General features: G+C 40.5%; 1 protein-coding gene across 3 annotated transcripts in view; it reads right to left on the bottom strand.

Annotated features, from left to right (window-relative positions):
* Nucleotides 1-24,598, bottom strand: part of cnmd (chondromodulin) — a 97,008-nt gene that overhangs the window by 32,019 nt on the left and 40,391 nt on the right. For 2 of the 3 annotated variants that reach the window (XM_069890643.1, XM_069890644.1), the window contains 2 exons: nt 6,924-6,987; nt 5,718-5,855 (listed from right to left, as the gene is read on the bottom strand). In XM_069890643.1, the coding sequence (XP_069746744.1) occupies nt 5,718-5,855; nt 6,924-6,987 (202 nt within the window). Of the gene's footprint in view, nt 1-5,717; nt 5,856-6,316; nt 6,436-6,923; nt 6,988-24,598 lie in introns of those variants that run through there. The other variant, XM_069890645.1, reaches the window with a different exon arrangement.

The raw sequence follows: 24,598 nt of genomic DNA on the forward strand, positions 1-24,598 counted from the left end.
CAGTTAGCTGTCATCTAACAAATAATTTTAAATGCAATGAAGGAGAAAGCTAACCTTTTAACTGCCATACTGATACAGAGAAAAGGTTGTAATATGGACACTACATTCTATGTAAGGCATGATTTATCAGGCATGCAGGTTAGGTACACTCGAATATTTTTCCCACTTGTTAAGCTGCCAACTCAATGGCCTCAGGTTCAACATGTCAGCAAAGTTGATCGAACAAACATCACCAAAATTAATTCCTTTCTCAGTTTGCTTTATTAAGCAATTGCTTTGATTCATTGCAATATGTCTAGAACCATAATTTCTACAATTGACTGTAGAACTGTACAATTTTTCAAGTAATATAGTGGAAGTTGGCACAGCTGCATACTTCCATTTCACTCAACATAGCATCTCAGTGAATGAGTATTGAGGCAATGACAATGGATGAGGCATCATCCATTGGAATTGATCTGAAATTTACGTATGAGCACTGAAATGCTGACTTGCTAAAGAAAAATATCACACACGCATGAAATTAGTTAGTGGCTCATTTAGAAGCTGACGCAAAACCACTGCATTTAGAAATATTAGCACTACATGCAGACCCCAGGTTAAATACAAGTTCCGTTACCTAGGACTGTCTTTAACCCAAATTTGTATTTAAGTCAGAACAAATACATACAGTCCTTATTTAGTGTCAGTCAGTCAAAGGTTTATCTTAGTATATAGTATATAAAACACTTCCAAATACACTAGAACATCTTAAACATTATAATGCAGCACATAATACTTTGTACAGGTACGGTACTGCACCTAGTAATCATAAAAGTAACTACATATGATCATAAGATCATGATTAGAAGTTAACAAGAGAAAAGGCTACATTACAGGTACTTTCAATTTCAAATTCCAAATTTTGCACCTGGCTCCTTCACTCCCTCCCCCCCACCGCCTACCCTCTCCTTCTTCTTCCTTCTCTCTCCCCTATCTCCCTCTCTTCCCTTTTCCTCCCACCTTCCTCTCTCCCCTCTTCCCCTACCTCCCTCTCCCCTCCTTCCCTTCTTCATTCCCCCTCCCTCTCTCCCACCTCACTCTCTTTCTCTCCCCTTTCCCTTCCCCCACCATTTTGAGGGGGCAAGCAGCAGTCATTTTGCGGGGCTGATCAGCATCCCCACCCTGAGCCTTGATGGTACCAGAGGCATTGCGATGGCGCACTTTGCTTCTTCTTCTCCTCTACCCACTTGCCCTCACCCGCCCATGTGTGGCATAGCTGATAGCTAATGTACGTCACCAGCTGCCCGATGATCAATGGGGCAGCAAGTCAATGGAAAGCGAACTCCATGTGAACCAGAAATAGATGTCATTCTCCTTCCAGTCGACTTGTTGGTCATAACTACTGGTTGTTCGTACGCTGGACATTTTCAACCTGGGGTCTGCCTGTATACGGCAATTCTAATTCATCAAAATATATATTAAGTAAATATGACAGGCTTCTTGTTTTATTATATTACATTTTTAGTATGAAGATTTTCCTCATGAAAATTGAATTGTAATTTAATTCAAAGCATTTTTAGAGGATTTAATATGGCTTGCATTTAGTTCATTATGTCCTTCAAGAATGACATAAGAAGATTGCAATTGGACAAATGTATTTGCTTTCATCCTGATTGCTCTATACAGATGACAAATGTATTGGCTGTCATCTTCCTCTATCTGTAAAATTCTTCCATTTGTTAACCACAATTTGGAGTCAATTCCGATGGTGTAAATGAGCAATAGCAAACTACTAGGCATTTCACATTTCTCCCAATATTTTGTTTCTATGACAGTAAATATCAGATGGCTGATTTCCATCATTCATTTTGCTTTATCAAAATCCACTTCAATGCATTATATGGTATACATCTAAATTATAAAGGTCTGTCTTTTTCACGTAGATATTAAAGTAATATTCTTATAGCTCCTTACCAGTGGCAAATGAAGATTTTGTCTGACTTTTTTTATCAACAGTTAAAAGATGACCCATCCATGTAAGGTCGGTCACCTGAGATAAGCCCAAGGTTATCCAATAATTCCTTGAACCCAGACCTGAGACAGTGGGACTGAACCTTTTGTTGGTACCTCCTCCACCAAGACAACCTCTTTTCTGATTTGGTGACTGGAGTTGAAGCAATATTTAAGATTCAGCTCATGTAATTACTATAAAGTTGGACCAATGACCCTCTAGCTGAGAATCTATTATTTTATTTGTGCAGTTTAACTTCTTATTCATTTCATGACTGTGTTGAATCAACTAAGATTTCAGTTTCAATACTATTTTAATGTGGAGTAAATTTGATATCAAATTTTCCTTGAATTATTCCACCACATGAGGTTCTCTACCTTAATTTTTTTCTGAGTGGTCTCTTTTAGCACTTACTTATTGGTCAGGTGACTTGCCAAAGGGCACATAACATAGACAGGAGACAGACTTCCTGAAATTTTCAGACTGTGCTCTGAAAGTGCACTTATGGACATCAGTTCCATTATTTTGCAATGGAATAGATGATGAGCAGGTCTATAATTACCTGTGTAATTTTGACATATTGGGTACAGGGAGAGTATTATCTAATTTTTTTCAATCTTCTGGTAGCTTCAAAATGTAGAGCTCTGCTCAAGACATGGTGACATCTATATCTAGGGTGGGATCCATGTAGCATGTGTTTGTAGTCTACACAATTGGCAATCCTCCTTGCACAGACTTAGAAAGCTTCTGATGAAAGGTGTCAGGGCCCAATTTAACACAATAAATTGATTAGAATTGGCAATATTCCAGGGATGAGACATCCAGGAATGATTTTGGGCTTTGTCTAATGTTCTTAGCCCGAGTTCATATCCATCTCTTGATCCAACTCAGGCACAGTAATGTGTTTCAAGTAGTGTCCAATGTGCAAGAAAGTGACAACCAGATCCATCCCTTGAACTTAATGAGGCTGTTTTGGGAAGATCTGCTTCAAGTGGCAGACAGGTTTGGCCATGCACCTCAGACTACCACTAGGATTCTTTTTGCTTTTGGAGGTGGTCATTTGACAAACAAGAGGGAACAGTAACTTTCAAATGGATGATCGCAGGACCACCTTGAAGCAACTTCACTGCAGGTGTCCAGGTGGTGTCCAGCACTTTAAAGTTGGAGGAGGCTTCCCATTCCAGATATGAATTGGTCCAAGAGTCAGCACCTGAACCAGTTGCATATTGCTCTTTCATGGTAGAAAAATCAGAAAACTGGCATCAATCGTGTTTTACAAGATGCTTGTCATTCCATTCTTCAAATGGACTTCAAACAATATGATTTTCACAATCACATGGAACAACTAAGGTTCTGGATCATGATTAGCAATCTAATTTTAGATAAACTTCCATCACATGACCAAGATCAGTGCATGTAGGTAATATAAGACTGAAATGTTATATTACAGAATTTGAAAGCTAGAATTTAAAAAAAATTGTTATTCTCCACCCTTAATAGGCAAAATTTTCAAAGCCTGAACTTCTTGTCCTCCCCGATTATCATAAGATAGAGGTGATGAGCATGCTGGCTAGGAAATGGAGTCACATGGAATGGCATGGGTAAGATTGGCATGCATTCTTTCTGTAATTTGTTGAGTTTTGTGTGAACTACAACCACAGTGTCTGCAGACTTTCTTGTTTAACTGAGCTTCCCCCAATGGTGCACCCGCTTCTTTTCTGATTTCAGCTTTTTATTTAAAAACATTCTTTTAAGCTAAACTTAATTTTTCAAAAGGTTTGGTAAAATTTGAATGTGCTTGGAAAGCAACATGAAGGTGACAAGTTTAAGATGTCAATGGGAAGCTGGGACTGCAATTTAGAGAGATGCCAGTTTTGGGCAAATTTCCCCCCCCCCCCCCCCCCACCACGTGCAACATTCTGAGCCATACATTAGAGTAAGCTGCATCAGCTTGAAAAGGCCTACTGTCTACAAGCCACTAGTGGGGCTAATGGAAGAAGCAATTTTGGCTGTGGATTGAGAGGGGATAGAGAATCAAGGTAGGAGAAAAGATTGAGAGATTAGAGGGGTTTATTGAATACATAGAATGAAGGAAATAAAAAGAAACAGGACGGGGTCCGAACCAAATCCTATTAGTTACCATAGGAGCATTGGGCCACACAGTGGAACTACCATCTCACAGTTTTCTTATAATCAAATATTCTCTCAGAAATTTTGCCCAAGTAATTATATCTTCAAACTTAGGGCATAGGAAAGGAAATGAACAAATACGACGGGAATGAAACGTTTGAATGTCTGCCAAGGACAAAGGCTTTGGATTGATTTTCAGATAGGCAACATATTGGGCGAACATTTTATCAGCTCAGCTTTTTGGTGGGTGAATGTACTCATGCTAAGTGGCTAGGAAGAAGTCACTTTGTTCATTTTTATATTGTCAACTGCTTTACTTTCTAGTGGAAAAAAGACAGAGGCTTTTGAAATTATCTCTTTGTTTCAAACAAAATCCCAAAGCCTTTGTTTACAGCTCCTTAGTTTGCTGGACCCTATCTTCCACAGTACAGAAGGGGTAGACAACCATTTCGTTGTTCAAGGTATTTTACTGACAACAGAATAGAAAATAGCTGCTTCGTGGCTCTGAAAAATTAACAACTTTAAAAAAAAATTAAACAGGCCAATTTGGCCCTATGAATTCCTGCAGCCCAAATTACACCCCATTAACCTACACCCTGGGTGGGAGGAAAGCGGAGTCCCTGGAGAAAACCCATGCAGACACGGGAAGTATAAACTCCTTACAGACTGTGTGGGATTCGGACCCCGGTCCCGATCGCTGGTGTTGCACTAACTGCTACGCAAACCGTGCCGCCCTATTCATCTTGCACGGTGTGAAAATGCCTGTCAGGCAGATTCTTTCTGCAGGGCCAACAGAGCAGCCTCTTTGCTCAGTGGAATTCCACAACATAAGGAAGGCCTTGTCCCAAACTGGAAACCTGGATTCCTCTGCAGGAAAAGCTACAGACTTGGCTCCAAAGAGACTTTTTAGCAGCTGGTGAAAATCCTCTTTTATTTCCTATGACCAAAACTGGGAGAAGGGTTTGGGGAGTGTCAGAATGGGATAGCAACGGGGAAGGTGGGGTTAGAAGGGGACAGGGACATTCCACCCCAATATTTGGGAATCGCAAAAAGCCAGTCAGGAAAGTTGGTTCCCCCAAGGTTTACGTCAAAACTTCACTTAACAGTTAGTTACAAATGGGAGGGAGGGGAGGAAAATCGATGTTTCTTTCGCCCTCACTTGAATAGTCATTGAGTTCAATATATTTTTTAAAGCGAACGTTTTACCCATTCACATTGCCGCAATTTTACCATACAAACTGTATCAAAAGTTGATTGACATTTTTTTTTCGCGGTCGATTATATTAAACCTGAACGGGATTGTCAAAATATTTAACCGTTCCCTTTCTTTTGCAAAAGAGGACGATGCAACTAGGACCCCGACCCCGCATTGAATTGCAATCTCCAGGAAAGGGGAGTCAGTCGGCGGTGATCCACGTCCAGGGAGATGCCGCACACCAGCCGGCCCTGGTGCAGCCAAGAGACCACTGAAGTTTCAGAGAGAGCCTGGTCGGTGGCATTGCACCTCCAGCCTCTGACTCAGATCTCCGTGTACTTCACGTCTTTCTTTTGCAGGGGGCAACAACTTAACACATCTTGGGCACGGGTGGCTTACACTTTTGCTATTGATCTTCCAGAAGTAAAAAGCCCCAATCGCCCCGAGGACCAGGAGGGCAGAGCCGATGACGAGAACCGCGGCGCCGATCTTCAGCAAGCGGCCGCTGCTCGAGGGGTTGACGGCCACGGCGTAAGCCTGGAAATGGAGACAGAAAGCAACTCTTAACGAGCAGCGATGTCCGAGCATGAACTCCGAACCAACGCGCCTCTCGGCTCAGCGCACAAACTTTAACGTTGGAAAACTTTCTCGAATGGAATTTGGCCACGAGAAACGAACTGACACAACCCAATTCAACGATAGGCACCAAAAATTCCTCATCACTTCTGGTCTCAAGAGACATCACTTCAATTCCGCCGCAGGGACATTTCTTTGAAATCCGGATCTTTGCAGGGTTTTAAAACATACATACACGTTATAGAGAGAGAAGAAAGTGGTTTGGAATAATTTGCCATCTCGTTTTGTTATTAGCAAACAAATACTTAACTCTTTGACACTTTCTTTTTAAAAAAATTGTTCAGAAATGGGTCTAAACATTATTTGAAAGTTGCAGGGATTGAGAGGACGAAGACGCTTTAGTCCCTGTCTAATCTACTTACAGGTGGTAGGCACTGCTCCACGTCAGCTGGCCCTGCCAGGGCAATGGGCGCTTTGTCTGAAGTTTCTCCCATGGTGTTCTGCGCTGCACTGACCCTCTGCGTCCGTCTAAAACCCCGGTCTCTGCCGCAGTAGGGCAGCAACGTGTTCTGAACATCTATTAATCACTGCCTGCACCCCCCCCCCCCACCCCTGCTCTCTCTAATTCACACACACCTCATTCCCGTCATTTTTCTTGGACAATCTCAGTGGTTTAGGAATTTGATGAGTGTATTTTATTCAGACATTGCATACTTTAAGGGAGTTGAAATGGATAAATCAATGTCTAATACCACATCTATGATAGTCTGACAGAACAGAATTATGTGAAATAAACAACTAATATAATAAAATGTGAATGTGATGCAAAATAAATATTGAATTGAGAATTTTTTTTGCTGACACTTTTTTACAGTCTAATTTGATAGAGGTAAGACACACCAGTAGTTCAGGGCAGTTTATTTCATCCGATCTAGGAAGGTGTCCTTACTTACATTCTCTTTAAATTCCAGCGGAACAAGAGCATGGCTGAAGATGGCTTGTAAAGTCGAATACCTAGGATGTGATTACCTTTGGAGACTTAGAGGTCATCACTGAAATTTTGCATCCTGATTTAAGCACCGGGGAAAATGATCTAATACAATAAATAAAACCAATCAGAGCTTTCCATTTTTATTGCAATTCAGAGATCCTAATGACTGTGCAATGTGAAATTGTTGTCACAAGTGAATAATTTGTTTTTGTAAACCAAATTTCACACACTTTGTGCACCACATAAAAATGGAGAATTTCAGCATTAAAAGTATTTTCACCAGAGGAAAGGGGGTGGAAGAAAATCTTGTTTACATCACTCTTAAAATCAGAGGTTTGTGGGTTCAAATTCCAAATAAAGTAAGCACACAATTTTTGCTCCCACTTCAATGGGTACACAAGTGGTACTGCACTGTCTGAGCAGCTGTACTTTGCTTGACACATTGCTTGTAATTAGTCTCTCAGGCAGATTGAAAGTATATGCTATCATTATCAAAGGAAATGATGATCTTTGTCCGAAATTTACTCCGAACCAATTCCTAAAGCAAATAGCACAAACCTTTTGCATAATAGATGTTATAAGATGCTGCTTTGTGTAAATTGACTATTGCGTTTGCTGCGGTATGTCCCAACAATATTTTAATTGCTTCAATGACCACGTTGCATTTGGAACCTAGTTTAATTATGATAATAATTTTTTTATGTGCAAGTGTTTTTTTTTTGCTTATAATCTGTTTTCCTTCATGATTAATTATATTACCATGTCAAATTTCAGTCTCGTTTATCTTTTCCAGATGGTCACATTTGTTGCATTTAAATGGTAACAAGGGCTAAAATGTTTTGGGCAGAAATTTGCAAAAAAAAACAATTGAACCGATGTGCAATTTTAATAATGTGCTAATTAGTCAACAAAATATGGGCCAGGATGCTGGCTGATTTGTGGCACTTGGCTTTAGTTTTCTGAATAACAATATCTCCCACTGATTTACATGAAAGTGTTTCTTTTGTGTTTTAAGTCTTGTTCAGGAGGAAAAGTGCTAAAATGTGCTGGACGAGATGAACTATAATTTTACCTGTTTGAGATTTTAAAAAATGTTTTGCAAGTTTCTGGAGTAACAAAGTAAGGATGGCACAACACCGATGAGAGAAAATGTACAAAGAATAAGTAAAATAAAATGTATGTTTTTAATGGCCTTCCATGGATGCTGCCTGACCTACTGAGTTCCTCCAGCATTTTTGTGTTGTACGATTTAATATCCTCAACAAAAGCAAAATTTGAAGGAATGTCCCTGGGGCCAGAAGCATTATACCCCAGGTTGCTGTGGGAAGTGTGGGAAGAGATGCTGGGGCACTGGCTATGATCATTGAGTCCTCTTTGGCCACAGAGGAGGTGCCAGAGGATTGGAGAATGGTAAATGTGGTCCCTTTGTTTAAAAAAATGGTAATATGGAGAATCCTGTGAATTATATACTATTGAGTCTTATACAGTGGTGGGCAAACTATTGGAGAGGATTCTTAAGGATAGGATTTGTAAGGATTTGGAGAAGTACAGTCTACTCAAGGATAGTCAACATGGCTTTGTGAAGGGAAGGTCGTGCCTCAAGAGCCTAATTGAGCTTTTTAGGAGGTAACAAAAGAAATTGATGAGGGTAGGGCAGTAGATGTAAACTATATGGATTTTAGTAAGGCATTTGACAAGGTTCCCATGAGAGACTAGTTCAGAAAGACATGAGCATTGGAATCCATGGAATCTTAGCTGTGTGGATAAAATAAATTTGGCTTGCATGGAGAAAGAAGAGAGTCGTAGTGGAAGGAAAGTATTTGGCCTGGAGGACAGTGGCTGGTGGAGTTCCACAGGGATCTGTTCTGGAACCCTATAATGGAGGATTAAAATCATGTGCCCAGATGCTTTTTGCTTATGTGGAACTGACGACACTGGGTCCACATTCAGGTCACCTTACTTTCAGAACTAGCAGATGTAATTAAACTTAGCCATGGGGATTTATCTGAAGATACACTTTGAAATGGAATTCCACTGTGAGGCCCAGGGAAAGCAGTTGTCAAATGCAACACTCTGAAATTGACGAATTGGTCACAACCTGTCTTGCTCGAGAAGTTTTAATAAGTCTTTGTATCTACGAGATAAACCAGGAAATCGTAACATCCTGGTTCCATAATAATTAATCTTCTAAATTGTAGAATAGTATGTTCAGTTTTGATTTTGACTGACAAATGTTAGAAGGAGTAGGCGCATGATTAATTGTTTTTGGGGTATATAAGCCTGTGGTCCTGCTGCTGAAGTTTAGACTCTCCGAGAGGTGGGAACACCCCTTGTCAAGAAGGAAGAACAGCCAGAGTCCGAGCAACGTCCCAGTCAGGGGAGGTGGAGAAGCTGCTACCAGCGCCCTGACAACCTACTGCAAGTGTGCAGTCGTTGCCTCGCTTCGGCAATTGGGACCAGTCCAAGCGTTGATAAGTATAGTTGGGAAGGGCTTGCATATTGTAGTGTGAAATCAGCTTTTGAATTTGTAATAAACATTTGTATAAACTGAACTGCTCTCGGTGTGTGTGTCTATTTTCTTTCGGTAGCTCAAACACTGTGACCAATCTAAAACGAACAAAATGAGAGGTATAGGTTTACCCAAGACAGACCCCTGGTCTTTGTGATTTTTATAAATGACCTTGATGAAGAGGAGAAAGAACGGGTTAGTAAATGTGTGGATTATTCAAAAGTTGGAGGAGTTGTAGATGGTGCTGAATGTTGTCGTTGGTTCCAAAAGGATATAGAAATGACGCAGAGTTGGGCAGAAGAGTGGCAGATGGAGTTCTATCTGGATAAGTGTGAGGTGATGCACTTTGGAAGGTCAAACCTAAAGGCTGAGTATAGGGTAAATGGTTGGTTACTTGAGTGTGGATGAACAGAGGGACTTTGGGGTCTAAATCGATACATCCTTCAAGGTCACTGCAGAGTTTGGTATGATATTTAAGAAAAGGTACAAGGACTGCCTAAAGAAATCTCTTGGTGCCTGCCACATTGACCACCGCCAGTGGGCTGATATCGCCTCAAACCGTGCATCTTGGCGCCTTACAGTTTGGCGGGCAGCAACCTCCTTTGAAGAAGACCGCAGAGCCCACCTCACTGACAAAAGGCAAAGGAGGAAAAACCCAACACCCAACCCCAACCAACCAATTTTCCCCTGCAGCCGCTGCAACCGTGTCTGCCTGTCCCGCATCGGACTTGTCAGCCACAAACGAGCCTGCAGCTGACGTGGACTTTTACCCCCTCCATAAATCTTCGTCCGCGAAGCCAAGCCAAAGTAAGAAGGCCTATGGGATGTTGAGCTTCATTAATAGGGGGATTAAGTTTAAGAATCAAGATGTCACGTTGCAATTCATAAAATCTCTGGTGAGATCACAATTAGAGCATTGTGTTCAGTTTTGATAAACTCATTATAGGAAGGATGTTGAAGCTATGGAAAGGGTGCAGAGAAGATTTACCAGGATGTTGCCTGGATTGGAAAATAAGTCTAATGAGCAAGGTTAACAGAACTGGGACTTTTCTCTTCGGAGCATAGAAGGATGAGAGGTTACATAGACAGGGTGGACGGCTGGCATCTTTTTTTTTCCAGGGCAGGAATAGCAAACACCAGAGGCTTATGGCACAAAGTGAAGGGAAGGAAGTTTTGGGGAGACATCAGATTTTAACACAGAGAGTTGTGGATGCCTGGAATGCCTTGCCAGGGATGGTGGTGGAGGCTGAAACATTAGAGGTATAAAAGATTCTTAGACAGGCACATGGATGGAAGAAACATAGAGGGTAACTAGGAAGGGACGGCTTAGTACTTTTTTTATTGAATATATAGGATGGCACAGCTCCAAGGGCAGAAGGGTCTATGTTCCATGTTCTATGAATGAACCCCACACTATCAGCATTAATGTTCAGTCCTCAAGAAGTTGAAAGGCGGTTTAATAATACTTTATCATATTGTTGAAGGGTACTTAGAATTGAAAAGACTTGATTTATCTTCAGGAGAACATCTTTCATATTTACAATTCAAGTGCAGGGACCTCCTTGTCCATCAGTGCATTTGAATGGGGACTCAATTAGTAGCTGAAGCTTTCATGGAGCTAATAACAGATTAATGAATTTCCAAAGAAAACTGCATTTCCACATTTAATCATGCACCTATTAACATCAATCAAATTGAATTTTAAAAACTGAGTGCAATGCTTCTTTGCAACGATTTGTATGCTTAACTTGAAAAGCAAGGATGATCTCCTTCAGATTGAGATTTGTCAAGTTTTGATCTTTTTTTCTTCATGCCAGTGTCCCAACCCAAGCATTAGCCTAACCTTACAACTAGAGGTCAACTCTATCCTAGTGTGGCCCAGGTAGCAAAGTGCTACTTTAAGGGCTCTAATTTTGGGAAGGGATCATAGTAGAGGCTCACTAGAGAGGCAATGATAGAATTAAATACCTCAAATAATTTCTCAACATGGCTTCTTTACTGTTGAAGTTAAGGACTGAGAAATGATTGGAGGGTGAATTAAGGTGAGAATGAATTAGATTGGACAAATTTGGTGTGAAGTCAGGTGAAGGAAGATAAATAAATAGACAATGCTATGTCCGTATCTATGCTTGGTCCATGCACTGACACTATGTAAAACATTCTCCATACAGCTGCATACTGTATATAGACTGATGCACCATCAATAATCACAAAAGATTGAAGTTGTGAAACTGATAGACTTTTATTAACTATAGACTGGAACAGCCAGTCAACCTCATTGATTGATCAAGGCAGAGTGGAATGGGGAACATAGAAAGGACTATGGGTAGGGTCAGTCTCGGGAGGCGTGTCCAGCCGGCAGCAGCCAATCACAGCACAACAGTGGCTTACCACATAGATATACACCAAAGAGAAACACGTCAGAAATTATTTCTTTTCTCGATCCAACTAGAGTGATTGTAAAATCTAATTACTGATACTGAAATGCTGGAAGGATCTCATTTGCTCTGTCTATACCCACTTGCAGAGTATGTTTTAGTCCAGTAGAGACAAAATGCTCCATTATCAGAGTGTTCATCTTTTCGACTACTCTTTAAACATGTTGCTTGCCTTTTTTCAAGGATTTGGTTGATCTGCTTTCAAGGGTGACTTCCAAGTCAATGTCAGGGCTAATTCTGAAGCTTAGGTTGAGTAATGAAATCATTTATGATATTGTTTCACTTCTTTTATTTCATACATATATCACACATATTATGAAGATGTGTGGAGATCACTTTGCATCGCAGTACAAGACAAATCCCAGATGTAAAAGTCTGGGAGACACAGTGATGCACCCGTCAATGCTGTTGCCTCAGGTCTCCGGGAACCTGAGTTTGATTCTGATCTTGAATGCTGTCTTTGTGAAGTTTGCATATTCTTCCTGAGACTGCCAGAATTTCTTGCAGGTTCTCTATTCTTTTTCCTAAATCCCACAGACATGCTGGTATATTGTTTGGCTACTGCATTTTTTTCTGTATTGGAGTTATTGAATTGGTGGAGACATTTCCTTCCCTGCTACCTGTGCTGCATACTTGGACTCCTGGTATCCGGGACAGTTTGAACCCACAGACTTTCCAGCTCACTCTTCCCTGCTGAGCCTGTGCCAAATTAAAACTAACACAAGAACAGTGGCCTGCTTCAGCTGGAAGGGGAAATTCGCTCTCAGGAGAAAGGCAAGTAAAGATATTTTTGAAGTGCAGTTTGAATATTTAAATTTATGTCTATGTGCATGTGTACGTGTATTTATGAAAAGTGCAGAGAACAAAACAAAGGACTCTACATCACCTTTGTTGACCTCACCAAAGCCTTCGACACCGTGAGCAGGAAAGGGCTTTGGCAAATACTAGAGCGCATCGGATGTCCCCCAAAGTTCCTCAACATGATTATCCAACTGCACGAAAACCAACAAGGTCGGGTCAGATACAGCAATGAGCTCTCTGAACCCTTCTCCATTAACAATGGCGTGAAGCAAGGCTGTGTTCTCGCACCAACCCTCTTTTCAATCTTCTTCAGCATGATGCTGAACCAAGCCATGAAAGACCCCAACAATGAAGACGCTGTTTACATCCAGTACCGCACGGATGGCAGTCTCTTCAATCTGAGGCGCCTGCAAGCTCACACCAAGACACAAGAGAAACTTGTCCGTGAACTACTCTTTGCAGACGATGCCGCTTTAGTTGCCCATTCAGAGCCAGCTCTTCAGCGCTTGACGTCCTGCTTTGCGGAAACTGCCAAAATGTTTGGCCTGGAAGTCAGCCTGAAGAAAACTGAGGTCCTCCATCAGCCAGCTCCCCACCATGACTACCAGCCCCCCCACATCTCCATCGGGCACACAAAACTCAAAACGGTCAACCAGTTTACCTATCTCGGCTGCACCATTTCATCAGATGCAAGGATCGACAATGAGATAGACAACAGACTCGCCAAGGCAAATAGCGCCTTTGGAAGACTACACAAAAGAGTCTGGAAAAACAACCAACTGAAAAACCTCACAAAGATAAGCGTATACAGAGCCGTTGTCATACCCACACTCCTGTTCGGCTCCGAATCATGGGTCCTCTACCGGCACCACCTACGGCTCCTAGAATGCTTCCACCAGCGTTGTCTCCGCTCCATCCTCAACATCCATTGGAGCGCTTTCATCCCTAACGTCGAAGTACTTGAGATGGCAGAGGTCGACAGCATCGAGTCCACGCTGCTGAAGATCCAGCTGAGCTGGATGGGTCACGTCTCCAGAATGGAGGACCATCGCCTTCCCAAGATCGTGTTATATGGCGAGCTCTCCACTGGCCACCGTGACAGAGGTGCACCAAAGAAAAGGTACAAGGACTGCCTAAAGAAATCTCTTGGTGCCTGCCACATTGACCACCGCCAGTGGGCTGATAACGCCTCAAACCGTGCATCTTGGCGCCTCACAGTTTGGCGGGCAGCAACCTCCTTTGAAGAAGACCGCAGAGCCCACCTCACTGACAAAAGGCAAAGGAGGAAAAACCCAACACCCAACCCCAACCAACCAATTTTCCCCTGCAGCCGCTGCAACCGTGTCTGCCTGTCCCGCATCGGACTTGTCAGCCACAAACGAGCCTGCAGCTGACGTGGACTTTTTACCCCCTCCATAAATCTTCGTCCGCGAAGCCAAGCCAAAGATGTGTACATATTTGCACAGGTGTGTAGTGTGCATGCTTGTGCTTTTTTAAAACTTACACAAACTCTATTCTGCATTAATTTCATTTATAAACAGATTGTAACACTCACAAATATTCAAGAACAGTTTGAAAACCAGTAAACCACAGGGTAGGAGGTTCATGAGGACTGTAGAAGCTGTGAGTACAGCCAGGTGGCTATGTGAAGCAGCCTCACACTGCATTCTGTCACATCAGTGCTGCGGCTGGGTCTTCATCAGAGCAGAGGACTTCGGATCATAAGGGAAGAATTGCTGTTCCAGGGAATGGGACAATTGAAAATCTCCCCCTATATTTGATAGAATGGCAGAACTTTCTCCCATTATACCAATCAGCAGTTTTCCTCAGCAAGCCACATCAAAAACAATTAGTTGAACTGTTATCTACAGCATTTAAGGGGGAATGGTAGGTTTGAAAGTTAGAGAAAGAGATGGAAGATGTTAAATAATATGGTTGAGGAGAGAATCCAAATATGAAGAGATATTAATAACTGCAGAATTGTCATTCAATTGGCAAACAAAACATGAGAGAATATGTTTTGACCTAAAAAGGCCTCACAGCCCTTAGAAACTAACATCCAAATGGGTGAAGGAAGATTGAATGGAGCTGTAAAGTGCTATCAAATAAATAATGCAATTTATCATATAGGTTGATTAAATCATTAAATTAGAAAAGAAGCATTCATGCTAATTGAAGGATGGAAAGGCAGAAATTGTATTGATTTGGATCTTGTGGTGCTAGTGAGATGGACCTGGAATTAAATTTTCCGGAAAGATCTGTTGATTCCTGTGGCCTGGAGCTCTTCTTATATAAGGCATCAGGAGAAGGGGATGTGATAAGGGACAGTAGCCAATCATATTGAAGAATAAATTTGTTGTCAATGGTACTCCTCACAATGATGATGAGAGGGATTTGATGATTGATATTGTGAAAGTCTAGGGGATCTTTCCTAACTCTCGGTCTGATGTTTCTCTGAGGATAAGAAACTCTGCCCATGAGGGCAGTGGAGGCCAGATGATTAGATCTATTTAATGCAGTGGTTCTCAACCTTTTTCTTTCCACTCACATACCACTTTAAGTATTCCCTATGCCATCAGTGCTCTGTGATTAGTAAGGGATTGCTCAAGGTGGTATGTGGTTGGAAAGAAAAGATTTGAAAACCACTGTTTTAATCGTACCTAATTGACTCGTTATGTGCATGGTTTCATAACTCCAAAGGAAATGGGCCAATTACAATTATTCTCAAGCAAAATATTTCAGTAACAATTGGGTCTAGAGCAGTGATTCTCAACCTTCCCTTCCCACTCACATACCATCTTAAGGATCTCTTACTAATCACAGAGCACTGATGGTATAGGTATTACTTAAAGTGGTACGTAAGTAGAAGGATAAAGGTTGAGAACCACTGTCTTAGAGGGTATTGAACTCTGCCCCATGAGGTGAAAAAGGTGTACTAACTGATATCCACCTATAACTCTGGACTTTCATTCTGAGTCTAACTTGATGTCTACTTGACTGCTTTTGAACCAAACATACACTAAAACTTGAACTTCAAAGTGAAATTTAATGCCAAATTTCATGGCAAATCATCAACTTCAGTCTGACCCTGGGAGATAGTGATGGGACAGTGTGGAGGGAGCTTCACTCTGTGTCTGGCCCTGGGAGTGTGTGAAAAATCTTTATGCCATGTTTAATAGTGGGCCTGATTGGAAAAGATTTGACCTCAAGTGGAAGGTCAACAAGGGAACAGGCACAACTAGATTCTGTGGCTGATAGAAAATTAGATTATTAGAAGTAGAGATCCTTGGCAGGGATCCTGGAAGTTGAAGCCTTCCACCAATACATTATACCTTACATTAGCCAAACCTCTGAGCTTTCTAGGAGTTATCAGGTCAACAGTACAGGTAAGCGTGAACCTGTAGTTGAGCTGAATGCTGGTTGTGAAGGACACATTCTTCTCTTTTACAATGTTGGTGTAATTAGAATGTGTAAAGAAGTTGTAAGCACAGAGACAGGAGAGGAATTCCTTGGTGGACATTAAACACACATGAAGTTGCTGATCATTTAGTTCCTCCTTTTACAAAAAAAAATGACAAAATATGTAATTTCATTCTGTGCAATAGAATTTACAGCCGATTATATGTTTAAATAACAATCTTCCAACTGTCCATATTTAGATGTACTGAGAAAGTGCAAGTGATGTTTTGTAGAAAATGATACTCAGAACAGTGAATTAATACCCTTCAGGAAAGATTATGCAGGATGATCATTGACCCCCAAAGGAAGAAGATGACAGGCAAAAGGACCAAGGAATAGCAAGTGGAATTTTACGTGGACAAGTGTAAGGAGTTACACTTCAGTAGGTTAAACCAGAGTAGGACCTACAAAGTAAGAGAGTATTATCGAACAGACATAGAATACAGGTACATAGACCCATGAAAGCAGTGAAACAGGTGAACAGGATGTGAAGAAGTTGTGTGCTTTTATTGGTCAGGGCACTGAGTGGAGGAACGTCGATCTCATTTTACAGATGATCAAAACGCTGATGAAACCACTCTTGGAACTGAACAGCGTTCTAGTTATCGAACTATAGGAAAGATATCATCAAACTGGAAAAGGTACATGAGAGATTCATGGGAATATTACTGAGACTGTTAGGTTAAATTATAAGCAGTGGAAGGAGAGGATCAACACAGGATGCCAATGGGTACCTTAAAATTTCCAATTTCCAATTTATTGTCAGAGTACATACATGACATCACAGATAGCGCTGAGATTATTTTTTTTTCTGCAGGCCAGGCAGAATTTCTACTTATTGGTAACTGGAAAGTGTACTCAAGAAGAGGATATCATACAAAAGACAGAAATGTGAGCAAAGAAAATATAAACAAACTGTCCTGCAATGTAGGAAATTAATAAATAATGTGCGGAGTAAGACTCCTTAAATGAGTCCGTGATTGAGTCTGTTGTTTAGGAGTCTGATGGTTGAAGGGGAGCAACTGTTTTTGAACCTGGTAGTATGAGTCTTGTGGCACCTTTACCTCTTGCCTGATGGCATCAACAAGAAGAGTGTGTGCTGGGTGGTATGGATCCTTGATGATTGTTGCTGCTCTCTGATGGCAGCGGTCCCTGTGGATGTTCTTGATGATGAGGCGAGTTTTGCCTGTGATGTCCTAAGCTGTGATACACACACACACACACACACACACACACACACACACACACACACACACACACACACACACACACACACACACACACACACACACATATAATATGTAAAATTATGAGGAGCACGGACAACATCTTCATAGGTAGTCTTTTTCCCTGGGTAGGGGAGGATAAAATGAGAAGGGAATGATTTAAAAGGGACGTATAACCATATAACCATATACAGCACAGAACAGGCCAATTCTGTTAAGAGGCACCCTTTACTCACAGCATTTGTAATGAATTGCTGAGAAAGTAACAGTGGCAGGCACAATTGAAATGATAAAATATGTTTGGACAGGAACATTAACAGGAAAGAATTAGAGGGAAATAGGCCAAGCATAGGCAAATAGTGCTTAGTGAAAGGTGGAAGGTAGTGGTGGAAGGATACTTTTGATTTGGAAGTGACAAAATTGCTGACACCACCTTTGGTATCAGTGATATTTATGACATGCTTGCCTTAATGAGTGAGGATAGAGAACATTAGACATGGGACATTATGTTGAAATTTTACAAACACGTTACACCATATTTGGTTAATGTGTGCAGTTCTGAGCATCATATCATAGGAAATGCAGACAAGATCCCCAAGATGGTGCCTGGATTGGAGAACTTCAGTGTTGGGGAGAAATCGGACAGGCTGGGTTAGTTTCCCTGGAGTGAAGGAGGCGGAAGAGTTCCCTGTCAAAAGCATTTAAGTTAGAGAGGGTAGAAATATCTGTTTTGCATAGTAGGAGCATTAAAAAGAAGGCAGCAAAGGTTTAAGGAGAACTGTTTTAAAAAGGAACTGAAGAGTAAGTTTTGTATGGAGAAAGTGGGTGATCTCTGGAAAACACAGCCAGATATAGTGTTGGAAACAGAAACTATTGTGATAAAGACACTAAAATAGATTGGCATTGAATGATATGGTCTTAATGCAAGAAAATGGGATTAGTGACAAAAGTTTGGTGTGGAGGTCTTGGGGTCTGTACTATATGACTCCTTGATCCTTTCACTATAGAACATAGAACATAAAATATTACAGCACAGTACAAGCCCTCCTGCCCGCATCGTTGTGCTGACTTATATATTTCCACCAAAATAAAAATCAAAACCCTTCCTACCTCATAACCCTCTATTTTTCTTTAATCCATATGTCTATCTATGAGACTCTTAAATGTCCCCAATGTTTCAGCCTGAGAAGGCAATCCAGGCACCTACAACTCTCTGTGCTAAAAAAAACCTTATCCTGAGTTCTCCCATAAACTTTCTTCCCTTCACTTTGTAGTGATGTCCCCAGGTGTTTGGTATTCCTGTGCTGGGAAAAGGGTGATGGGTGCCCAACTTATATATGCCTCTCAAAATCTTGTTCACTTCCATTAAGTCTCCTCTCATTCTTCTTTACTCCAAAAAGAAAAGTCCCAGCACTGCTAACCTTGTCTCATAAGGCTTATTTTCCAATCCAGTTGACATCCTGGTAAGTCTCCTCTGCACCCTCTCCATAGCTTCCACATCCTTCCTATAATGTGGTGACCAGAACTCAACACAATACTCTAAGTGTGGTCTCATCAGAAACTTGTAGAGTTGTAACATGATCTTTTGACTATTGAACTGAATTTCCCTGTTAATGAAGCCCAACATCACATAGGCCTTCTTAATTATCTTATCAACTTGCACGGTAACCTTGAGAGATGTTTGGATTTGAACACCAAGATGTCTCTGTTCCTCCTAACTGTTAAGTAACCTACCATAACCCTGTTCTCAGCCTTCTTGTTTGATCTTCCAAAATGTATTTCCTCATACTTATCTGGATTGAACTCTATGTACCATTTTTCCCAGCCAACTTTGCATCCTATCTATATCCTTTTGTATCCTATGACAACCTTCAACACTATCCACAACTCCTCCAACTTTTGTATCACATGCAAACTTACTGACCCATCCTTTCACTTCTTCTTCGAGGTCATTTATAAAAAATCACAAAGAGCAGGGGTTCCAGAGCAGATCCCTAGAGAACTCCACTAGTCACTGACTTCCAAGCAAAATACTTTCTGATCTCTACCATTTTCTGCTTTTTACATGCAATCCAATTTTAAATCCACACAGCCAAATTTCCATGAATCTCATGCCTCATGACTTACACGCCTTACTAAAATCCATATAGACCACAACTACCATCCTACCGTCATCAATATTTTTTGTTACCTCTTGAAAAATCTCAGGCTTGTGAGGCACGACCTTCCCTTCACAAAGCCATGCGGACTGTCCTTAAGTGGACTGTACTTCTCCAAATGCTCATAAATCTTATCCTTAAGAATAGTCTCCAATAATTTGCACACCACTGATGTAAGACTCCCCAGTCTATAATTTTCAGGATTCTTCCTATATCTATTTTTTAATGTACATCCACTTCCTACTGAGACCCAAACTGCAGTCCAAAGTATGTTAGTTACTATTGTATCCAATAAGAAATTCTGATTTAGTGAGAGATACTTTTGAATGCGAGACTTGTTTCCACAAGGAATATTTGAGGCATTGATTACACTGGACAACAAAGATTTTGCTTCCTGATCACTTTTGGGCATATTTTATTGATTTTAGGCTGCTGATCATGAAGTTCACCTTAAAAAATTCTTATCACATACTGTTTTTTTTAGATATAACCTATTTTTGTGACGGCCATTCATATTTTAGTCTACTTCAAGCCATACAAAACCATGAAGTCAACATGTCGTTGAATATTAATTTTATGCATTTGGACTTGGACTCTTTCCCTGCTGATCTTGATGCAGTCAGTGACGAACATGATGAAAGGTTTCATCAGGATTTTGCTAGCAGGGAAAAGCGGTATGAGGGCAACTGGAATCCATCAATGCTGCTTGACTATTGTTGGACACTGACATGAGAAGCATCAAATGCTGAGTGCAAATAAAAATCAGTGACAAAACATTTTTAGGTCAGATTAACTCATGCAATGTGTCAACATCACCAAGCAATTAAAAATGCTAAGTTCTCTAAAAGTTAATTTAATGTTTCTCCAACTTCCTATGTTATACAGCAAATCTGAAATGATCCTTATGTTCAGCTTGAAGTTGTCTATTAAAATTCCCATTTTTTTCAGGAAAACCTTTTTAAAAAATACGTTGTCCAGTGTTATATATGTCTCAGTTTCAGAAAGAAACACAAACAGAGATATTTTGGCCTTTTAGGTCTAAACCACTATTTATTTCAATGTTACATTACAGAAATCCTATTATTCTTATTCTGTTCAACTCCACCCAAACTCGACCACTCACCAACACACGGAACAATGAACCGATCAACCTGCATGTCTTTGGATGTGAAAGGAAAACCAGAGCACCAGGAGGAATCCCACAGTCACAGGGAATATATGCAAATTATTTCTGACCTAAGATGAAGTTGGAACTTGAGTCTCTGGCTCTGTACTAGCTGTTCCGCTGTGCTATATTCAGGAGAAACATGGATAAGGGGGAAAGGACATTTATATGGGATGAGGTGGAGAGGGGGATGGAACGAAAGCTCCTGTGGGCATAAACAGTGTAATGGATTCTTGGGACCAATAACTAGTTCATATGTTGTAAATATTTTGTGATATTTAGGAATTCATTTTTTACAGTTTGTAGGCTATGATTGTGAATAGGATAGCTGCTGCATTTGTTTCCCTAATAATGATGATTACACTTCAAAGACATGTATTATGTCTGAAGGACTCTGAGATGTTCCTGAGAGATACAATAAGGTGTTAATATAAATGCAAATTCTTCCAATATTGCTCTGTCTCTGAATATCATAGAGATTGATGGCTTTCCTGCTGGTCAATAAACCGTCTCTCTTTCCATTCAATGCTCTTTACTGCAACTGGTAATAAGGAAAGGTTTATCATTAGTTCCCATTTGCTATGTCATATTAAAAGATCTAGGGAGGCCTACCTGATTGGAACTATTTTGCATGCTTGGTTTATTTAGACTTCATTATTTTTTTTGTGGGTATGTGTAATAACTTGTCAATCAGTTCTAGTTTCTCTTTTCATGTAATTGCAACTTTTAAAAGCATTATTAATAACTAATATCAATGGATAAACATTATTGTATGAGATTTTCAGTGGTTTTTAAACATATATGTTCTTCTATTAAAAAGATCAAGAAATTTGTTGGATCATAAATCATAATTGGACTTCTTTGGGAGACGTCAATTTAAATCTGAACTAGAATAGATGAACATGAAAATAGAAAGCTGTAGGTGTATTTTAAAAAGTCTTCTAAAACAAACCTGTTCTTTTACAATGTATCTGGAATATCTTATCCATTACTGGGTAGACTGTCTAAAGATAGGAATTCAATTAGATTAATCAAATTAAGTGGTGGAAGTTTCTAAAAATTTAAGCACCTCATAATTTTAAACTATTTTTGAAAAAAAAATAATCTATTCAAAAACTAAGAAATATTTCTGCCCTACTTTGCCAAATGTTAGATGGTAGTGATCCTTTCATTCAAGGCCTCCAAAACCCTGGGCTAGAATCTTAATTGCATGGCATAATTTCCTTTGGCTTCAGTTTTCTTCTCAAGAATGACCTTGATATGCCCTCGTTCTGATTATCTGATGGTCCCGGCCAAGATTCCCTAATTGCCTCTGTCTTTGATATCCTGCCTGCAAACTCCCTGAACATTTCCAAACTAGATTCCTTTTTATCTTATACCCTAGATAATCCTTTACCCAAGTTTTCTTGTAACTCCTGTTCCAACTTCTATCTCCCACCATGCCTCAGGGCCCAAACACATTTCGAATGCCTAAGACAAATATCCAGGTCCAGGGTTTCAGATAGTCCACCCAATAACATCTCCAGGCCTCTATGTCCCCTTCTATGACCCCAAAGCCTGAGATCTGACCTCCAAGACTGACACTGTATTTTCCTTTGCAGAATCTACAGTCATCTGATTCAGGCCTGGGTCTAAGGTGTTATTGACATCTGCCACACTGTACATGAGAAAATCAATGGAGGGAATGCAGCACTCCATGGGATATTTTGAAACGTGTATTAAAATTTCTTGGCCTATGAATCTGCACTGTCAACACTTATAAAGATTAATTGTTAGCAGAGAGAATTCTAGATTCAGTTAGCTCCTGTATCATGCATTTAGGCATGTCACTGCAGGGAAATCCATCAGTCATGAACTAGAACCTTCAAGAGAATCTCTGTTTACAAATTTGTCAAGCAAGCATGCATCACATTCAACTGAGTACTATGCAGTCTCATCACTGTTTGAATGCAGGTTTATTCCATTTTTTATGGTTCCACAATCAGAATTAACCAGCCATTAATGATACCTGAGAAGCCCATTTTGGTCAGGAGTACAAGGAGTACTCAGTGTTCTTCAAATAATGGCACAGGATCATTTATGTTTACTCAAAAGGGCTGAAGAGATTTAGGTTAGTGCTATAATTGTCCCCTGTTGCAATGTGATCATTCTGGTGATATGTAATTACACTACTAGGCCAGCAGGGGTCATCCCAGTGACCTTGTCTATCAAGCAGTCCAGAGCTACAGTCTCGCCTTCCAGGTTCGTCTTGCAGACAAGACCTCTTAGTGTACACATTAGTTTATTAAAGCTGTCTTATACTCGCACCGCTGGTGTGGTTATTACCAGAAAATAAAATAAAATGGCCAGCTGAAGTGATACATTTTCTTAAGCAGGCATCATGACATTATGACTAATTTTCAGTTCAGTACCTAAACTGAAGGGTTCAGAAATAAATAGTTGCTTGAAGAACACTGGAATTTATTGGATCTAATGACACTCAAAGATTCATTTAAAATATTTATTTTATACGCAGAAATTTGGAAACCTCAATCATTTTCTTTCCACTGACATACCACTTTAAGTAATCCCATACTAATACAGAGCACCTATGGCATAGAGAATATTTAAAGTGGTATGTCAGTGGAAAGAAAAAGGTTGAGAACCACTGAGCTATATGTTTAGAAACATAATGATTAAATACGGTAGTATAAAAATGGAATATGAGAAGTTCAATTCAGAACTATCTTAAAATTACCGTATATTTTGGCATGTAAGTCAGCCTTCAGGTAAGATGGGTACCCATTTTCAGGCTCACTTTCATGTTTTTATCATATATTGGATGTATAAGTCAACCCCCCCAATTTTCTTCAAGGAATGTGTGGGAGAATGGTGTTTGGGCCTCCCAGCAACGACCTAAACTTTGTTACAACATCCCAATCACCAAGTAACAAATCTGTAAATTAAGCAAGCAAGTAAAATTAAATAGTAAAAAGCATTAGATGCAGCTGGAGTTGGCGACAGCGACTCCATTCTCAACATTTGGTGTGGTGCCATATGCATCAAGTAAGTCACCTTACTGCCCAAGTGTACTCGATGCAAGAATCATGGCTACTTGTTCGGGGGCACTGGTTCCCGGGCAGGAGTGAGGTCCTCGGGATCCCAGGTAGGAGTGGGGACCTCAGGCTCTATAATTGTCTGGGTGGGTTATGGCGGTGGTGGGGAGGTGTCAGAGAGTGGCAGTACCGGCCGTGGGGAGATGTTTCCAGGGTCATCTTATATGCCGATTCTATGTCAATTTTTTTTTTCAGTTGAATTGAAGGTCTAATTTTTGCATCTGGCATATAAGACAACCCCTGATGTTTGAGTGCTTTTTGAGAGTTTCAAGGATCGACTTGTATGCCAAAATATTCAGTAATTCAATAATTACAATTTCTTAAATCCAAAAAGATAAAAGCTATATGAAAACCCAAATATCCTGTTTATTCACTTCAGAACAAACTTTACTCTCCTAAAGAGATAAAAATTGTGGATAACTGAGGATTTCGGATAATCCAGTTGTGGATAATCGAAGTTGTACTGTACCATATTGTGTAGCCCTGGGATAGATTCTGTGAGAAACTATATGATCCAGAAGGAAGAGAAGTTTACAAGAGAGGTCATGGTGTGGAAATAAGAGGATGGGTGGAAGACTGGGAGTGAAGGTTGGGAAAAAAAACTGCAGATGTTGGACATCTGAAATAAAAACTTCCAGCAGGTCTATACCTTCAGAGTTATAAGTAGATCAATGGCCATTGACATTCATTCTGGCCCTCTCTCCACAGACGGTGCCATACCTGTTTGAGTATTTCCAGTATTTATTGTAGGAGGTTCAAGGATGATCAACAGGTAGAAGGAGAGGTCAATAGCCAGGTGTAGCAGTGGTTTTCCAGCTTTAAGCTTCAAGACTGCATCCTGAGCAGCACATAGGGAGCCTA

This window comes from Narcine bancroftii, chromosome 7, assembly GCF_036971445.1.
Source record: "Narcine bancroftii isolate sNarBan1 chromosome 7, sNarBan1.hap1, whole genome shotgun sequence".
NCBI classification, from domain to species: domain Eukaryota; kingdom Metazoa; phylum Chordata; class Chondrichthyes; order Torpediniformes; family Narcinidae; genus Narcine; species Narcine bancroftii.